General features: G+C 38.4%; 1 protein-coding gene across 9 annotated transcripts in view; it reads left to right on the forward strand.

The window, feature by feature from the left end:
* The window catches only part of Osbpl8 (oxysterol binding protein like 8), a 112294-nt gene that overhangs the window by 69224 nt on the left and 22863 nt on the right, over window positions 1-20207 (forward strand). For all 9 annotated transcript variants that reach the window (XM_051206422.1, XM_051206423.1, XM_051206420.1 and 6 more), the window contains 9 exons: window positions 2720-2790; window positions 4552-4629; window positions 6742-6843; window positions 8874-9077; window positions 12167-12251; window positions 13746-13917; window positions 15329-15566; window positions 16251-16435; window positions 19824-19905. In XM_051206422.1, the coding sequence (XP_051062379.1) occupies window positions 2720-2790; window positions 4552-4629; window positions 6742-6843; window positions 8874-9077; window positions 12167-12251; window positions 13746-13917; window positions 15329-15566; window positions 16251-16435; window positions 19824-19905 (1217 nt within the window). The remainder of the gene's footprint in view (window positions 1-2719; window positions 2791-4551; window positions 4630-6741; window positions 6844-8873; window positions 9078-12166; window positions 12252-13745; window positions 13918-15328; window positions 15567-16250; window positions 16436-19823; window positions 19906-20207) is intronic.

Below are 20207 nucleotides of genomic sequence, written 5' to 3' on the forward strand. Positions count from 1 at the left end.
ACATGTTCAAAGTGTAAAGTTCTTTTAAAATGGAATTCTTTGATTTGGCAAGTGATCCAGGTTCATGAATGTCATTTGCTACCATTGGAAATGTTGCATATCATTTGCATTTTTCAAGTTTGCTTTATGACTGGGGGATGGCTCAGTTGTTAAGTTATTCTCTGTGAAAACATGAGGACCTGTGTTCAGATCACTGGAACATGCCTATATTCCCCTGTGCTGGGGAGGCGGACACGGGAGGACTGCTTGGGTTTTCTGGCCAGCTAAGCCAGATGGGCAAACTCCAGCTTCAGAGAGAGAGACCTGTGATTAGAAAGACACTGATATCAGCCTCTGAACACACATGCAGGGAGCTTAGTCACACATCATGTGACATTTTTTATAACATAGTAAATGGTTTGCTATAGATTGGGCTGAGACTAAAACAATACTGGAGAAACTGAAGTCTGTTCACATGAAAGCAAAATTAGCATTTTTCCTACTTACAAAATGTACTTTTACAAAACGTGTTCTTTCCTATGTATATTTAGAGGTTCTTTGAAATTATGTTAGTCATTAGTATCAAGAATTCTTTATTGCTATATTTGTTGCATTGGATACATTTAAAATTTTCAAGTTTAATTTTGTAACTTTTAGTGTGCTTTTATATTTGAATTCCAAATTCCTATGGGTTTCATCTGAAAATCCATGTTACATTTATGAAAATTCCCCCTCATACTATAGATTTTAGTAAGAATTTCTAAATAAGATAGATTTTTATTGACAAATCCCAAGCAGAACAAATTATATTATCATTGATCTATTAAAAATAATGTTGAAATGCTTCAGACATTGATTCTGTTGTTGATATATCTTCGTGTTGTATAGGCAGCACCAGTATAGGGAATATCAAATATTACCTACCCTTAGAAGTAAAAGAAACTTCATTAAGGTATGTACCATCTATACCTGCCTCACAGATTTCAGTAATTCTCTAATGGGACTCTTCTAGTAATAATTGAATTGCTTTTAGGATAAGGCTGGATTTGAAGATGGGATACATGCATGTTTGTCCCACTGTGTCTATACATTTAAATGTTTATTTTTAGATTTATTTTTATGTCTTTTTCCTTTGTGTGTATATGTGTGTATGTGTGTATATGTGTACTTTGTGTGTACTTGTAATCCCCGGAAATAAGTAAAAGGAGTAGGATCTCATGGAACTTAAATTACTAATGGCTGGAGCCACCACATGAGTTTCTGTAAGAACCAATGTTCCTAAGCATAATCTCTCCAGTCCTGTCCATGGGATTTCATATTCCTGCTTTTAGACTATTTAGAAATGAAGAGGACCAACATTAACTCAACATATACCAAATGCAAACTTATGTGAAGAATGTTTATACACATGCTCATCTAATTCTTACAATAGATACATTATTAGGTATTTATTTCACACTTTTTGAGATGTTGTCTCACCATATTACCCAATCTGGTCTCAAACTCTTAGATTCAACTAATCTTCCTGCCTCAGCTTACTGAAGAGCTGGTACTGCAGGCACACATCCAGCCTGGTTGGTTAGTTGATTGAGTTTTCTCACCTCTTCCTTCCCCTCCTTTCTTTCTTCCTTTGTTTTTACTTCTTTCTTCCTCCTTGCCATGTCTTTCCCCCTCTTTCTGACTTATCCTTTACTGAAGATTGAGTTTCCCACTCTTCTTTATTGCCTTATGGAGTATCTTTCCCATCTGAGAGTAAGAGAGAAAAGTTAGCTTGGGATGGTTCTGTCAGTTCAGAAATCAACTCACTGGTGCTCTGGGGATATGTCTTGATTAGTAGATAGCATTTCTAGCATGTCCATGGCAGATTGTGGTTCCTATTACAATATACATTGGGTGAAGTGGTACTAGACTGTGTAAAATCAAGGAGAATCAGAAGTTCAGGGTTTTTCTTGGCTCCATAGCAAGTCAAGACAAGCCTTGACTACATGAAGGCCTGTCTCGAGGGTGGGAGGTGGGGGGGTGAGGGTGGGGGTGGATGGGACAGTGCTGGAAAGGAAATAAGAAATGAGCTTGCTAGCATAAAAGCACTGAGGGGATGATTCATGCAAAGGGGCCCAGCAGCACAAAATAATATTCAGCTTGACACTGATGGACTCAGGGGAACTCTTGCCTCTTTCTACATTAATTCTTTAAAAAACAAACTTATGTTTATTCTTTCACAATATATATAAAACATTATGTGATCATGTTCACCCTCCAGGCTTCCCCCTAACTCTTCTCAGATCCACACCCTTCTTCCTCTCTACTTACCACTTCCATACTTTGTTCTTTTAATTCTTCTTATTGTGTATATGTGATTGAGTTGATGAATACTATGTATTTGAGGGTGCGGGGCCAGAAGGGAGTGAACAGATTCCTTAGAGCTGGAGTTCTAAGCAGTTGTGAGTTGCCTGATGTTGGTGCCAGGAACTGAGCTCAGGACCTTTGGAAGAATAGCAAGTGCTCTTAACCCTTGAGCCATCTCACACCCTTTAAAACAAAAGGCCACAAAATCTAGTGTGGCTTCACCTTAATTTTAAAGAAGTTCAGTGAGATGATGATAAGCCATAGTAATGTGAGCTCTATAAGCAGAGATGAATATTAAGTATGTCTAAATTGAATGGCTCCTGTTTGCTCCTTAACATTAATGACTGTATATTCAAGAGTTGTAATAATTGAATATTGACATTTCCTCCCAAAGGTTTTGAAAGAGGAAAAGAAGATAATTCTCAAAATAAAGATGATGCTTCACTTTCAATGTCAAAGAGCAAGGTAGGCATTGTTGTTCCCAATATGTGATAGGACAATCTAATTTATTGGTACAGTCTCTTTATTAGTAAAGGGGTGCTTCTGCTATCTCAAGGTTGCTTTAAGGATAGAGTAAAATGGTACATTCACAATGCTTAACATAGTACCTTGTAAATGGTAAGCAGCCATTAACATTCATCGACATTCAACCTAACAATATGAGTCTTCTTCATTAGATAGTGTTATCTAACTTGAACTCTTCCTATTTGTACGTAGAGTTCTGTGATAGTTTTAGGTATCATAATCCTCTGATAGCAGCTTTGTTGTCTTTGGGTGCCTAAGTCCACAGAGGAAACTGATTACATAATTCCTTCAGCGAATTGTTTTGTTATCACAGTATATGTCATCATCATGAGAGCAAACAATATGGCATTTCATGCCAAGTTAGGTCAGCAACATAAAAGTTTAGCCAGTTTGGTCTCTATCTTCTGCATTGAAAAGTAATTATAGTTTGTTTCCTGTTAATCACTACCATCATCCTAACCTCATTTATTCCCCATTTATGTAAAGTATTTCATACCAACCACCAGACAAGATAAATAAGCTTTAATAATATTTTCATTTCATTGGTTTATCAAAAATTGTGTAACTGATTTCTTCAGCTGGTACACTGGCTATCATCAGTGAGTAATATAGTGTTGTCACCATGGGAAGGAGTTTGTACTCAACCACTTTCATCCTTGGTTATAGCTAGTGACACTATGCAGGCCTGGCTTTGTAACATTTGAAAACCACAATTTGGATCAAGTTCCATTTACTCCTCAACACTAGGAGCATTACTAAGAATGCTAGCATGTTTTCCTGTGTGACAATGGTAAAAATGAAAAATTATAGGACATTGAAGAAATAGGTTGATACTGTTGTTGGAAGACTTATAAGAATGGCTTTCAAGTGTGTGATCTCTCATCCAAGTGAAAGATTCTGGGCACTGGATTGGGAGGGGCACTGGGTTTTGATGTGTTGCTGTGTTAATGACTGACTAATTAACCTCTGTAAGCCTCTTTTTGATCATGTAAAATAAATATAAAAACATGTGCTTTGTAATTTTTAAGGTTTTATAAGGTTAAATAATAACTTAAAACTCAAAACCTATAATTTTTGTCAATAATAATTAAGTACACTGAAAGGAAGAAGGAGATAGATGCTGGGAATATTCATGTTGAAACACTGGACAGTTAAAGTGGCTTAGTCTTAGTTTTTGAAGATTGGAGGAGTTTTGAGGTAGTGGGTAATGCATTTGTTAATTTGATTAAACTTAACATGGTTTCCTTTTTTGTTTAGCTTTTTCCAATGTCATTTTAATAATTTTTATACTAAGAATAACTGAACAATTGTATATTTTCTTTAAAATGTTCCAAGAAATACAGAATAAAATTTAGAAATACTAATTTCACATTGCAGATTAATTTTTGAGAAAGAGAGAGAGAGCACAAATACCAAGTAGGGAAAAACATTGTCGAGAGATAGCTCAGTGGCTGAGAACACTAACTAGCTGGTCTTCCAGAGGTCCTGAGCTCAATTCCCAGCAACCACATGATGGCTCACAACCATCTGTAATGAGATCTGGTGTCCTCTCCAGCCTGCAGGCATGCATGCAGACAGAACACTGTGTACATCTGCATTTGCTTATACCATAGCAGCAAATGGGAAATGTGTAAGAAATACTTTCATGTGGTATGTAAAATAAATGTGAGTTACTTTCTCTTTATTTCATTTTTATCTCAGTCTGAATCTAAACTTTACAATGGCTCAGAAAAGGACAGCTCCAGTTCGAGCAAGCTCACCAAGAAAGAGTCTCTCAAGGTCAGTTTCTATGGACACTTTTTTAAGATGTGGTGAGATCGTGTCTCCTTCCCTTTCCTTCTTCCACAACCTCCTGTATCCTTCCCTGCTCTTCTAAATCCATGGCCTCTTCTTTTGTTAATTGTTACTGCATGCTTATGTGTATATTCTTAAATATAATCTACTCCGTCCATGTAATGTCACTCATAGGTATGTTTTCAAGGCTGACCATTGGGCTCTGGGCAGCCAATCCCAGCTTTCCTCAGTTGCTTGTAGTTGCTGAGGCCTCATGGGCTTTGCCTGTTCCCGTTACTTGCCTATTGGTGGTGTCCTTGCTCAGCTTACAGTTAGACAGTCATGGTGGGACTCTCTGGGTGTAGCTTCTTGTTACTATGAGAAGCATGACGACTTCCCTGACCCTGTCACAATGTGCTTTATATGAGCTTTTGAAAGTGGGCTGATATGAAATATTTATGTGTGTGCTCCTAAAGGAAGGGGAAGTCCCCCAACAGGGGAGGAAAGGCAAGAGCATATGAAGGACGTTCATTTTTTTATGGTATGGTGAGGTCAGCAGATAATTTTTTATGACTGTTTCAGAGCAGGCTGTCTCAGGCCACAGCTAGCCACAGCACAGGCTCAGAGACAGTGTCTGTTCCCAGCTTTAACAGAGGAGAGTGAGTACTCACTGTGTGTGGAACACCTAGTAGATGTGTCTGGCTCCATTGAAATTAGTTTGCTAATTACAAGGCCCATGGGAATATGTATTTTATCTTACTTGCATCACATTTTAAATTTTGAGACAATAAAAGTCCAAATTTCTAACTTCTTTTAAGAAATGTGTAATGTTGGGGCTGTCTTCCTGAATGGTTGTGGAACTTGGAAACAGGCTCACTACTGGCTGTGGTCCTGCTGACCCTTCTCATCCATCTGTGTGCTGTGGCTGGTCCTGTGTGCATCCGCATTGGCAGTCTCATAGTAAATCTATTCACTTAGACATGGGTATTTTAAGAGACCACAGGAGGCTGGAGAGGTGGCTCAGTGGTTAATAGCATTGGATGGTTTTCCAGAGGATCCAAGTTCAGTACCCAAACCCACATAGCAGCTAACAACCCTCTAAAGCTCCAGTTCCAGAAGGTCTGATGGCCTTTTCTGGATACACAAACATACAAATGTATGTATATGTGGGAAAACACACATACACAAAATAAAAGCAAATAAAATTTCTAAATAAATAAATGGCTATGAGTCTAAAGCATTGAAAATATTAACAGTTAAACTTTGTTGTGTATATAGAATCTCAAATTTAAATTTACCTATGATGGTAAAATGATTAATAGTTTTAAAAAACTGATCTGTTAATTGTTTTCCTTAATTATTTCTATCTTAGATTTTAGTAAAATCAAAGGGCACAACTTACATTTGGAAGCAGCATTGTTTGTAATAAATAAAAGCTAACATTTCTACCAGTAGGAGAGTGCGTTAGGACAAATGGCCCAGTGGTTTAATCACGGCCTTGAAAGCCAGTCTGCCTTTGTATGGATCCAATTTCACACCTTGATAGCTGTGTGATTCTGGGTGCATTATTTTCAGTATTCTTGAATGTAATAAGACTGATGATAATTCTACTTGAATAGCTTATTGTGGTGATTAAACAAAGTAATATTATATATATGATTTGAGAATAGTAACAGTCCACCAATGTACTTGGTGTTAATAATCTCAATATCTTATTTATGCTGGGAATCCTGTAGCACATTTAGAAGATATGGTAGACATAGAAACTTCTCAAACAAAAAATACCAAACTACCAAACCAACAGTGGTGGTGCACATCTTTAATCCTAGTACTTGGGAGGCAAAGGCAGGACAGATCTCTGAGTTCCAGTACAGCCAGGACTATGTACAGGAAATCTTGTCTCAAAAAACAAAAACAAATCAAATGAGAGATTTTGATGTATTAAAAAACCCATCGCTGTGCCTTCATACAGATTGTGTGTACCTGAGAGGATAAAAGTGATTTAAAATGGCAGGGAGGACTGGACTAGTGATCACAGAAACCAGATTCCTTCCTGTGTTGTCAAAGCTCCTGTCCAGTTTTTCATCTACTGAGAGCTGTCTGTTTCTGTCACATTAGGTACAAAAGAAAAATTACCGCGAAGAGAAGAAGAGGGCCACCAAGGAGTTGCTCAGCACCATCACAGACCCCTCTGTCATCGTCATGGCTGACTGGCTGAAGGTCAGGGCATGGGTCTGACTCAATGAGTGCCACCCCCTGGGATGGGAAAGTGTGAGACAAAACCAGACAGATTCTCAGTGGGAGGGGAGGTGTTTGTGTTCTGTGTGCCGGTCTTCACAAGGAGAAGGAACTCCAGAGCATCACAGATGGACAGCAATTCTGTTAAGACATTTTAATTAGTGGGCTATGCTGTCTAATATAAGCCATTATAAAACTGTGTCACCCCACTTACCATTTGGTATTATCACAGATTGGGATCTGTAGTATCAGGACAAAATGAGGACAAGTTGACATAACAGCCACACCTGAGAAGCACTGTCAAGTACACATGCTGTTCTTTCTCATTCTCTTTCCTCCTTCCTCCTTCCAGTCCCTCTGTCTTCTTCCCTTACCTGAGGGAGAGCTGGAGGAACCTGCTGTACTCCTAAGTTTGAAAGTGAATTTTTAAGACTTTGACTCCCAGGAAGCCTTGGTATGACATTACCACAGTCCTAAAGGCTTTCTTTTTCTTTGGGTTAGCAAAGCTGCCACCCGATGAAAAGTTCTTTCACTACAGTGAGAGTCCTAACTGTGGTTGCACACAGTTCAAATACTGCAACTTACCTTATCTCCTCTCAAAAGCATATTAGCTCTGGATCCCATGTGTTTTCTTCTCCAGAGCCAAACTTAACCTCTCTAAGTCCCTAGATACCCTTAGGACAGAAGGGTAGTGCCTCACCTCCCCCTCCCACGCTGTTACATCAAAACAAGGTATTGCTGTGGACCCCTGAATGGCCTTGGACATGTGGCAGTCCTCTAGCCTCAGCATCTCACACACTGGGGCTGTATAGATGTACACTGGGTATACACTATCACAACTGACTCTGTGGCTGCCTTTTAAACCCTGCCATCATTTCCAACAGTTGACTCTTTTCTGTTGTCACATCTCCAAGGTCAAGAATATCCAGTCAGGGTAGCTGTCTTTCCTTTGATTCTTTTGGCTTACCATCTCATTAACACACACACACACACACACACACACACACACACACACACACACACACACACACCACCCACCACCCACCACCCACCCCCCCACACACACACACACCCCTTTTCTTAAATACTTTTCCTCTTTTTATTCCTGGCTCCAGAATCTCCCTAACTTTGTATCCGGGCATTACTGTGGTTCTGCCTGTTTTGCTCCTTAAGGAGTCCTGTATTCATTTCACAATACATGTACATTCAGTTCATGACGTGCAGCCATTAAAGGTAAAGAAAACTCCCACTTTAATCTGAATACTGTACTGGTACTCTGTTCAGCATTGTGAGGTCAGTGAATTTTCTAGTAACAATTTTTAAATCAGTACATTCATAGAAAGTGATAGAGAAACTTGATAAAGTTACTGGCAGCGTTAGACCTCTAGAGCATTAGGAACATTTCATAAAAATAATTGTATTTAACTTACAGGCTTAACTGTAAGTTGCTTAAACTTACAGGCTTCCTCCTAGATATTTATATAGCACACCTTAGGTAATGACTGGGAACAGTCAGTCACCTGAGGAGGGTGGTTTTAGGAACTTGACAGTCTCTCTGGTCTGGTCACGGTTCTTTCTTCTTCCTATTTACCATATGTTTAGGGGATGTCAAAAGTGTTCAGAAAAAGAAAGCTAGAAAAGGCAGAATAGTCATTTATTGCCATAAATTACATTTGTAAGAATTGCTACAAAGAGAATAATTTCAGTACTGTTGAAGTTTAGTTTAATGACCCCTGAAGTCATGAAGGAGGTTAGGAATTTAATTAATGTATAATTTTGGAACTTCTAGTCTATGAGAATCTGAGCTGCTGAGAATGAGGAGACATGACAACAACACATGTCTGCACTGCATGGCTTGAAGTAACCTTTTGACTAAAGACCTATTCATTGTCAATGTATGTGCATTATAACTTCAGAGTAAAACATCTCAGTAGCCTTTATTCAGTTCATTATTCTGTAGTCTAGAAAGAGAAACGAATACCAGTCTTTAAAATGAATATATTTTTCTATAGATTCGTGGTACCCTAAAGAGCTGGACCAAGTTGTGGTGTGTGTTGAAACCTGGGGTGCTTCTGATCTATAAAACACAAAAAAACGGCCAGTGGGTTGGAACAGTCCTTCTGAATGCTTGTGAGATCATTGAACGCCCATCAAAAAAGGATGGCTTTTGTTTCAAGCTTTTCCATCCTTTGGAGCAGTCTATTTGGGCAGTGAAGGTATGTGAACACTTGTTGAGGTAAAAGATAAGGGTGACAGTGTCAAAGAAGGTAAGTCAACCAAATGCCTTCTGTCCCTGGCCAGAACTCATGAAATTGTTTCTGTCTTCCAAGGCTTTATTTATCCTTCTATCTCTGTATATACTCAGTTGAGTACCAAAAGAGCCTTCTACTTTAAGCTTTTTAAGACCTGAAACAATTTTCCTGAGAACATACTCCCAGAATTTTCTCTTTTGTCATTGAAGATTAAATGTACACTTTTTATTAATTGTGGTTCCTACTTTGTAACTTTGTGTAATATTGACTGCCTCTTTGTTCCTCATCAAAATGATGGCCTACAACAGAAACTGACACATCTATGTGGCCTTCCCTGTAGGGATGAGGATGTGTGATGGGAAGCCTAGGAGTAGAAGCTCTTATGAGATGTGGGTTTCTTTAAAGATAGGGAACTAATGTTTTTATTTCTGCTCTAATAGCAGAAATAAGGAGGAAAACAGAAATGCTTTCTTTGATTAATGATCAAAGAATTCTACAACCATTAACAATTTAGTTTACATTAATCAAATCACTAAATCTTAAGTTCATGGTGAGATCAGTGTGTTAGTCTCTAGGATGATTAATCAGTTCATCTTGAATAAAGGACTAACTGTATACTAGATAGACATTGATGTCCCTAGGAAGGGGTTTGGGATTTTTGTCACAGTAGTCTAGATTCACTGAGGAATAAATTTAGGATTACAGAATTTGTTTTGGAATTCATTCTTTTTTGAACTGGTGAGGTTACAATTAAATGTCCAACCACCTAACTTAGACTTATAGTATATCTCATCTAGTGATACCTATAGGATGAAAATTCTTGTTAAAATTAAAACTGTATTATTATGGTAAATTTTTATTTTTTTTTTTTTTTTTTTTTTTTTTTTACTATATGAGTAACATGTGTGGACTACCCCGTAGAGCAAAGAACTTAACCTATAGATGATGTGTTTTGCATGGAATCTGTTATTTCACCCTCAGACTTGGAAGGATATAGATAAGATTGAATTCTAAAGTGTTCACTATAGCAGTTTTCCTAGTAGGTGACCAGATTAAAATAGAGGTAGTCTGATTCTAGGTCATAGTATTTGTTTTCTTTAATTTCTTTTTTAACAATCACAGTTGATGAAGCAGTTCTCTTTTCTTGGTTCAGAAAAAGGAAAGGTTTTTGTGAACAGTTTTTGAAACAGATAATACTTGATTACAAAGTAGATAGTCATTTTCCTATAGATCCAGTCAAAATTCATTTCCCTTTATCTAGTAAATTATATTTCCAGTGACTTTTTTTCAAACTTCTAGAAACACAGTATTTCTCATGTAGCAAAAGTTGTAAAATAGATATTCTTTTTGTGTCAGTGTGTTAAAAGTTAAGTTTTCTTTATTATATGAGCAATATGTACAGATAATATTTAAATGATAAATGCTATCATTTGTTCAACTTTCTATTAAGGAGGCATATTTGTTGGGAAAGAATGTTGTTCTTTTGTTCTTGTTATTGCCTATGAAACACAAACACGAGCCCCTGTGGAGTTAATTGGTAGAGGGGAGAGAGAAGGGGGTGTAGCTGATGGCCAACCGAAAGCCAGAGAGAGAGAGATGGGGGGAGGGGAAGAGCAAGAGAGGAAGAAAGAGGCATGCTTGGAGCACTTGCTTTAAAAGGGAAACTGCATATGCATAACTGAGTCCCCTGGGCAGGTAACTGGTGAGCAGCCCTGACATAGGGAAACATGTCGGTGAGCTTCCTGCCCATAATCAGGGGGCGGGGTCAGCAGACTGCCGATTTCCAACATTCCCACCTCTTATTATTAAAAAGGTGGGGGTGGGTGGGCTTGGCAGGTTGGGGAATAGGAATGTTGACTGCTTCCTGCTGACTTGGGGTAGTGATTCTCTGGGGGAATGAGAAAGCTGGGGTGCTGCCACGTCCTGGTAGCTAGTTTTCATCGCAATCCTGACTGTATGGAACTCTGCCATCATTTTTGAGACCTGGCAAGATGTTAGCAGAGCAGAGGACAAGGTTAAATTTAGAAAAAAGTTTTTTTGTGTTTTTCCTTAGGCCCTGGTACTTGAAGATGAGGGAAGGGTTCCCTAGGTGAGGGAAGGGAGTCCTGGGACCAGGTTGAATGTTTATTTGGAGTGAATCTGACCTGTTTGGATTAATCCAATTTGGCTCCCTGGAATTTACAAGAATCCTTTGAGTTTGTGAAAACATAAATATTAGACACATTAGCAGTATACTCATGTTAGAAACAATTTGGCTAAAAGAACACATATACAACTGACAGATCTTTATCACAATGAAAGCACCTTAATTTTGAGCTTATAGTTACAGTTATGATTGTATAGTGGCATAGTATGGTGTTTAATGCTCTGTCAGGGTGTGATTAGTAGCTCATTAAAATTTATTGATTAATGTTGAGTATTAACAGTAACAACTTTAAAATATCCGTTTCTGAAATCTTTTTTGTAACAATTGGAGCCTTGGTTGCTGCTTTAAGCTGACAAAGTACCAGTCTTCAAAAGCATCAGAGTTCTTGAAGGATAAAATCTTACCTGAATGATTAGAGAGTAACAAGAGATTTACTAGCTGGCAGCATGGACAGCCATCCCCAGGTCCTGCACTGTTTTTGAGGTCAGAGGCTTTAGGACATCTGCCTTCTGCCGATGGCATGGGACATGACATGAGACCTGTGGATTAGGAGCTTTTGGAAGACTTACAAAGAATACTTGAATACTAAAATTAGCATTTTTGGGGGGGGGCATGGGTAGAGACAGGCTTTCTCCGTATATCTCTGGCTGTCCTGTAACTCACTTTGTAGACCAGATTGGCCTCAAGCTTACAGAGATCCACGTGCCTCTCTCCCAAATGCTGGGATTACAGACATATGCTACCACTGCCTGGCCAAATTTGGCGTTCTTAAAATAGACATAATTAAGGCTTGTTTACTTTTAGATTATAATTGTGCCTGATAACCCACACCTGATACGAATAATCATGCTAAATTATTGTTGGTCTCTCACAATACTTACCCTGTACCATCTGTTTTCTTATTAAGGGGCCAAAGGGCGAAGCAGTTGGATCCATAACTCAACCCTTACCTAGCAGTTACTTGATTATCCGAGCAACCTCAGAGTCAGATGGTAAATACGTTTTGATGGATTGGCTCTCATCTTTCAGGAATTATTTTATATATTATTACTTTTGTGTTAACCTTGAAAGAAATCACTTTTTTTTTTTTTTTTTTTTTTTGTAGAACACTTGAAACAAAATACAAAGCTAAATTCCTAGCTTTATAGACAAAGAACTCTTGATAGGAGGGACAAATGTGGCTGGACAGTGTCTGCAGCTCAGATTTTCTCTCCCTCTCCCCTGACACAGCAGTGTTTTGGAGGCTAATAGTTGTTCTGTGGTTTTTGCTTTTGGTTTTTTGTTTGTTTGTAGTAGTTCATTAAACATGATCATTTTAAGAGTGTTGTATTAACATTTGTGGAACACATAACACTGGTTTGATTTTATTTTACATAAGAAAGCAAAATACAAATAAACCCACCATAGCCAGATAGTAATTTATTTGGCTAATTATACACACACATACACACACACACACTCACTCACACTCTTGTCTCTGTGTATACATATATGTGTGTGTGTATACGTATATATTCGTGTGTGTATGTGCGCGCGCGCGCGTACGTGCGTGCATGTGCCTGTTTGTATACATTTGTAAGTGATGGTAGATTTGTTCTTTACTGTCAAACTTTATAGTTTAGATTAGATTGATATAGGGTATCTTTACAACCTTACAATACTAGAGGATTACTGTTTATATTAAAATACAGACATGAGATTTCAATGTGAAATGTTTTATATGATTTAATCTTCTGCAGATCTTGAAACAAGTACTTAGGATTTTAACAATACTTATATATATTAATATATTTTATAATTTCACTGATACAATTCTAAATTATAAAAGCTATTAATATTGACAGTCGTGGCAGTTACTGATAGCATTGTATAGGTATTTTCTTGGCTTAAATTTTTTGTGTTAAGCAAAAATAACCAAGGTTCCAAAAGACAAGTGTTGCAGAGACAATGTAAGAGTAGAAACATGTTAGGAGGAATCATTAGGAGAGGTGGGGTGAATGTGATCTCTATACATTAGAGTGCATGTGAAAATGTCCCAGCAAAGCCTGTAATTGACCAGTGCATGCTAGCTAAATCTTTTCATACATGCACGTAGAGTGTTTGCCAAGCCTGGGGACATACCTGTTGCCAACCATGAGACATTATTTCAGTTAGCTTATAGTAGAAACATATTCTCTTCAATGTATTTTGTGTACCTCGTTTGATACTTTAAAATTGCATGTTAGTGTTCGAAGTTTGGGGAGATAGTTTTAGATGGTATGCTTGCATAATACATGCTGTCACCTATTTGTTGTAATTTTTAAAATGCTTAGTGTTTAAAAAGCATGTATAAGAAAGATCACATTAAAATCCTGGAAAACTTTTCTGTTTAATTAAGTTTTCCAGTGCTTGTTTCTCAAAGAAATAGTAGTTTAAAGTAAGTGGGTTAAATTAAATGAATACTGGTTTTCATTAATTGTCTTGCTTGTAAATCTATGTTCTTCTAGGAAGGTGCTGGATGGATGCCTTGGAGTTGGCTTTGAAATGTTCTAGTCTTCTTAAACGCACAATGATCAGGGAAGGAAAGGAACATGACCTGAGCATTTCCTCAGATAACACACATGTAACATTATATGGTTTACTGCGTGCTAACAATCTCCACAGTGGTGACAACTTCCAGTAAGTAGCTATTGCTGCTAATTTGATGATGCTTTTGGAGACCATCCTGGTCACAAAATCAGTTGTCATTTCTACTACTTTAGTGTAATATTGTATAGTGTTTAAATTTGCCTGTCTTATTATTATATAGCTTAAGACCTTTAAAATTAGTTTGTTATATATCAAGCATAGAGGGTATCTTTATTTTAGCCTGTGTGAATTACTCTTTTTGCCAGGTACAAATGAGCTGAGTATCTACTTTGTCTTTGTACATAGTGTTCCTTCCATTAAGAATGGTTTCTACTTCTTGCTGTCTCCTTCTGTCATAATCCCATTTCAAGATCATTTTGAATACTGTATTCCATGTGAAGCTTTCTTGCCTCAAAACAATAGAAACATCTTCTCTTCCATTGTTCTTCTCGTAGCATGTTTTGGAATTGCATTGGATTTTGCCTGCCAGTTGGGAAGCATTTTTATGTTTTGGTTTGTTTTTTTTGTGTTTATGAATGTTTTGTCTGCATGTATGTTTGTACACCACATTCCTGCAGTGCCTTCAGGAGCCAGAAGGGGGGGTCAGTGCCCTGGGACAGTTACAGATGATGTGGGTGCTGGGAATTGAACCTGGGTCCTCTGGAAGATGTGTCAGTTCTTCTAACTACTGAGCTGTCTCTCCAGGTCCTGTGGACACATTTTTAGTGGAAACTATAAATAACTGAATTGTGATTTTTTTTCTCCGGAAGCATTCATTGTAGCTAAATCTAACATAATATTTCTCTGGCAAAACTGAGATGTAATGCACAGATATTTAGCAGGTGCTGGCATCTTTTTATTGCTTCTCATAGAACAATCCCACCATCCCCTCCTTCCATCGTTTAAAGCTTCACTTTGGGGCTATGAGCTTATTTATTTAGGCTGAAATTGTCACTCCCATCGATCCCTGCAATTTTCCCCCTCACAATGAAGCCTATCAGGTAAATGTTAAATATATCTCAAAGCATGTTTTCCATCTTCTAAGAGGTCATTTTGGGGTGAGTTTGGAGCTCATTACTAAGCCGAGAACTTGATGGTCTTGACTTGGTGTTCTTCAAACCAGATGTGGTTGAGATCCTGCCTCCAGTAATAGTAGGTGGGTTGACCAAGCAATAAGTAGTCTATATCCTTTTGTGAGAACATTTAAGCCCCAGGAATAGAGAGGCAAGCACTCAGTTTGCCATCTTTCATTGCAGACTTCCGTTTAATTTCTTTGTGCTGATCTGTGAAAGAACGGCAATATTGCCTGACAGGGTAATTGCAAAGATGATGTAAACTAAACTAAGTAAAGCACTTAGAACTGTGCACAGCACATAATAAATTTATAATAAATGCTATATGTTGTTCTAATTTATGAGTATCCTTAGACTCCTTTGTTGTTCCCTGTAATTATTCTACTAAGGTTGAATGACAGTGAAATTGAAAGGCAGCACTTTAAGGACCAAGATATGTATTCTGATAAATCTGACAAAGAAAATGACCAAGAGCACGATGAGTCTGACAATGAGGTGATGGGGAAAAGTGAAGAGAGTGATACAGATACATCAGAAAGGCAAGATGACTCTTACATTGAACCTGAGCCTGTTGAGCCTTTAAAGGAGACCACCTATATGGAGCAGAGTCATGAAGAACTTGGAGAGGTGAGCACTTCCCTAGTGCCAGAGACTCTGGCTGACTTACTCTAGAAAATTTCCACACAGAATTACAGATATTATGGCCTGGCTTGTTTTCCCCAAAGAAAATTTATATGCCACATGTTCATTCAAAGGTATATTGTGAAATTTATTTATATTTATACTTCACCAAGAAACATACCCACATGCCAGTGTGGTCTGCTAAACTTCAAGTCTAGATTTTCAAGTTTGTTTTTGAAATAGGATATTACTTGCTGTCATTGCCAGGTGTAAAGTAAATTGGAAATAGCATAAATTTAAAACTTGTTTGTCATTATGAGTGCACAAAAGTAAACTATAAAAACAACAAACTACAAATCTGGGTATGGTGGCACATGCCTGTAATCTCAGCACTTGGGAGAATAAAGCAGGAAGTTTGCAAGTTTCACCACAGTCTGGGTTACCTTGTCTCAATAGAAAAATAAATTTAACTGAACAAAGACATAATAGAATTTGTGTATATGCTATTCTTTTGGTGTTTCTTGTAGCTCTTTTACTTTAGTAGCCTAGACTTTATTACCTAGATGGTTGTTGTGTGTTTTCATAATGCTTGCAGGGGCCCTGGAGAGTTGTGTTTTTATCATTCACTGTCCTGTCTATATGTCTAAGATAAATAAGATATTTCAGTGTGCTGTGTTACAATTGTTAAAGGCAGGTGAAGCTTCTCAAACGGAAACTGTGTCTGAAGAAAACAAAAGCCTTATCTGGACTCTGCTCAAACAAGTGCGTCCTGGCATGGACCTGTCCAGGGTGGTTCTTCCTACATTTATTTTGGAGCCTCGTTCTTTCCTGGATAAACTTTCAGATTACTACTATCATGCAGACTTCCTGTCGGAGTAAGTAGAGTCTTCTAGAAATGGTCCCTACATAGGTTTAGAATGTCTCGAGAATGTACCAAAAGCCAGACATGGTGGTATGCACTTGTAATCTCAGCAGCAGGGAGGTGGGGAAAGGTGGATTTCCCTGGGGCTCAGCAAGGCCAGGGAGAGACTCTGCCTAACAAACAAGGTAGGTAACACCCGAGGAAGAATGGTACCTCTGAGGTCATCCTCTGGGGAATAGAAATTTTGTGCTTACCCTTCTATATTTCACCTGTTGCCACTTCTGTGGAGTCTTGTGGAGGTTTTCTGTACTAATAAGCTTTGGCCCAGTGATTTGGTCTTAAGAATCTGCACCAATATCTGTTGTCCATATCCGTTTTCAGTTGTAGTTATTAATTACACTAGTAAATATTGAAAACATTATAAGCTAAATTCATACCAAGAGATGATCGGTATGTGATAGGAAAGCTTTGCAAATGATGTAGTAGATAAAAGTATTAATTCTCCTAAGACTGTATAAGAGTTCTTGATGCCAGCATGGTGGTGCACATTTACGATCCTAGCACTCGAGAGAATTGCTGTGAGCCTGAAGCCAGCTAGGGCTTATAGCAAAACTGATTCGTCCCTGCTCCCACAATAAAAAGAAGTCCTAGCTAGCAAGCTATCTCTTAGAAATAGAGTAAAGATATCCAATAACCTATAGAAAATGGGAAGTGGGAAAAATGAAATAGAGACAGTTCTTAAATGTGAACCTCATGCAAAATAAGAAAAAGCAGGTGAAAGCTGAAATAAAATAGTATTGCTCATATATCCCATTGATGTAGAGCTTTTACACTTGTTCTGCTCCCTCTGTAGTTCTTTTCTTCATCTGTCTTGGGAAGTAATTCTCAGAATGGAAAGCTCATGTGGTGAATTTCTAAGAGATGCTGTTTTCACCAGTGGGGAGGTTGTACCTTAAAGAAAATAATAAATAAACAAATGAATAAGAGAGGGCACAGTTTTCTGGCAGCAATCATGGCTCCAAAGAATTGTGAGGCAATGAGCAGTTTTGAGCATTTTGATGCAGCCTATGAGCAATAGCAGCTATCACAGTGTCCTTGCTAGCTGGCCTCTCCATACTTTGCTTCTGCTTATGTGAACCACTCTCACAGAGGTGTCTCCACACATACCAACTGACATACCAAGACTGTCACACTTAAAACGTCCAGTATAGCTCAAGTGCCAGCCGTAGTTCACTGGCCAAAAAATGTTTGACACATCTGCATATCAAAGGAAGAGATTCATAAAATAATTTTTTAAAAAAAGCCATCAAAGTACACAGGAAATATAATTTACTACATTATTTTAAAGTGGGACTGTTTATTTGTATTTGCTTATTTATGCTTGAAGTAAACTTTGGAAGAAAGACTTGTGTTTTTTTTAAGATTTTATTATTTTTAATATTATGTATTCTTTGTGCCCACACAAGGACCCGTAGAGGTTAGAAGATGGCATCAGGTCCTCTAGAGGTGTAGTTAGGTGGTTGTGAACCTTTTGACTTGGATGCGGGAACCTAACTGAGGTCCTTTGCAAGAACAGTCTGTGAATTTGACCACTGAGCTCTCTTCTAAGAGTCTTTTAAAAGCAAGTCGGTATTAGTTCATTTTCTGTTGCTATGACAAAATACCAAGGTAGCTTACTGAGGGAAGAGTTTATAATAGACCTCGGTGATACGGGAGGGGGCTGGCATGCCAACAAGGAGTGGGCATTGTGGCAGGAGTAGGAAACAGGTCATCTCTGGTACAAGCACAGAACGAGAGCAGACTAGAAGTAGGTCGAGGCTGTATGCTCCTCAAAGCCCATCCCCAGTGACATACTTCCTTCAGCAAAGCCATATCTCCTAAACTCTCCCAAGCAGTGCCCACCAAGTTAGGAAGCATGTGTTCAAATGCAGTAAACCTAGGTCTAGCCTTTGTCACCTTGCACCTTATCTTCAGAGTCAGAGTCCACTGTCAGATGCACTTGTGAAAGAAAGCCAACACCTTTTTATAAGTAAGGGCCTAATAGATAGCTACATTACAAACAAATGTGAAAACAACTTGTCGGTAAAAGTCACTTCACAGGAGTTAAGAGCATTGGCTGCTCTTCAAGAGGTCCTGAGTTCATTTCCCAGTACCCACATGGTGGCTCACAACCATCAATAATGAGATCTCATGCCCTCTTCTGGCATAAAGGCATACATGCAGATAGAGTACTCATACATAAATATTTCTTTTTAAAGTCCCTCCGAATGTTCACCGTCACTTCTTTCGTAGTTGCCATAATAGTCAAATGGTCAAGGAGGGAGGGAAGCTTGGTCATTGTTCCCTCAGATTTCTTCTGTACAGACTAGATGTTACCCTGGTAGTCTGTTCAGATGGAAAGTCAGCTGCTAACACAGCACAGATAGGAAGAGTGAGGGCTACATTTGGCAAAACCCTGTTGATGGACATGGAAACACAAGGGAGGGTGAGGGACTGTGACTGGGAAAACACTACTGGTGCAGCTTATCTAATTCTTCTTTCACACTTGCCACATGACCTTTGTAGCAGGGACACAAACCCATGTAACCCTTGATCAGAAAGGCTGCCATCAGCCTTTCTGGTGTTTATTTCTAACACCAGCTGTTGAGATTAGCGGTAACCAGGTATACAGTGGCTGACTAATGCTCCTCTGGTTAGGGGGTGGAAGACCTGTAGTCAAACTGTTGACTGGGCTTCAGGGCATCACCCATGCATGAATCTTCAAAAAATCCATGTTTGTTTTTATGGAAGAAAGAGGGTGGTTTGTTCTTGTGTTTCTGGTACCTGTGGGAATCCCTAATCTTGGAGGGGGCATGGCAGCAGGTGACCTGAACATCCAGGTGACTGCATCTCCAACCAACTGGAAAAGGGGGCATTTACAGAACTCCTTGTTAATCCTGGGTGCTACAGAACCCCATTTTCAATATGCTGGTTTAGGACTTCAAAAATATTTTCAGCAGTATCCCGGGCAGTACATAAAAGGATCAAAAACCTGGGATAAGGAACCAGATTAAAACAGAAAAGTGATTCTTTCCAGATTAATTTTTATGTTTTTTTTAAATTATGTGTGTATTTGTTGTTAGAGTGGGAATATTCACATGAATGCAGATAATCCACAGAGGCCAGAGGAGGGGATGGGAATTGCAGTTGCAGTCAGTTGTGAGTTATTGGACAGGAGTGCTGGGAATGGACCTCTAGTCCCTACTAGAAGACCAAGCAATTTTAACCTCTGAAAAGTAAATTTACATGACTGTTTTACTGTTGTTTAAGTATGATTAGGTTTACACCTGTAAGTTATAGTAAGTATGGAAGAGAATTTGTAATTGCATAAAATGATTATATTTACCGTTTTTGCTTTTTAGGGCTGCTCTTGAAGAAAATCCATATTTCCGTTTGAAGAAGGTCGTGAAATGGTATTTGTCAGGATTCTATAAAAAGCCAAAGGTAGTGTTTGTTTTGCTTCTTTATTCCACCTTTTTATTTGTATGTGTGTGTGTGTGTGTATATACATACATATATATATGTGAATATTTGGGTGTCATGCTGCACATGTGAAGGTCAGCTCTGTCGTGAATCTTGGGGATCAAACAAGTCATGGGATTTGGAGGCAAGTGCCTTCACCTGCTGTGCGCGACATTGCCCAAGTACACAGAAGCAGTTCACACCCCTGATCATTTATATTCTTAGTCGTTACAATAGACTGATAGTGCTACCTAAGTAACACGTAGGATAAAAAGCATTTGTTT

The sequence above is a fragment of the Phodopus roborovskii genome, unplaced genomic scaffold (genome assembly GCF_943737965.1).
Source record: "Phodopus roborovskii unplaced genomic scaffold, PHOROB, whole genome shotgun sequence".
NCBI lineage: Eukaryota > Metazoa > Chordata > Mammalia > Rodentia > Cricetidae > Phodopus > Phodopus roborovskii.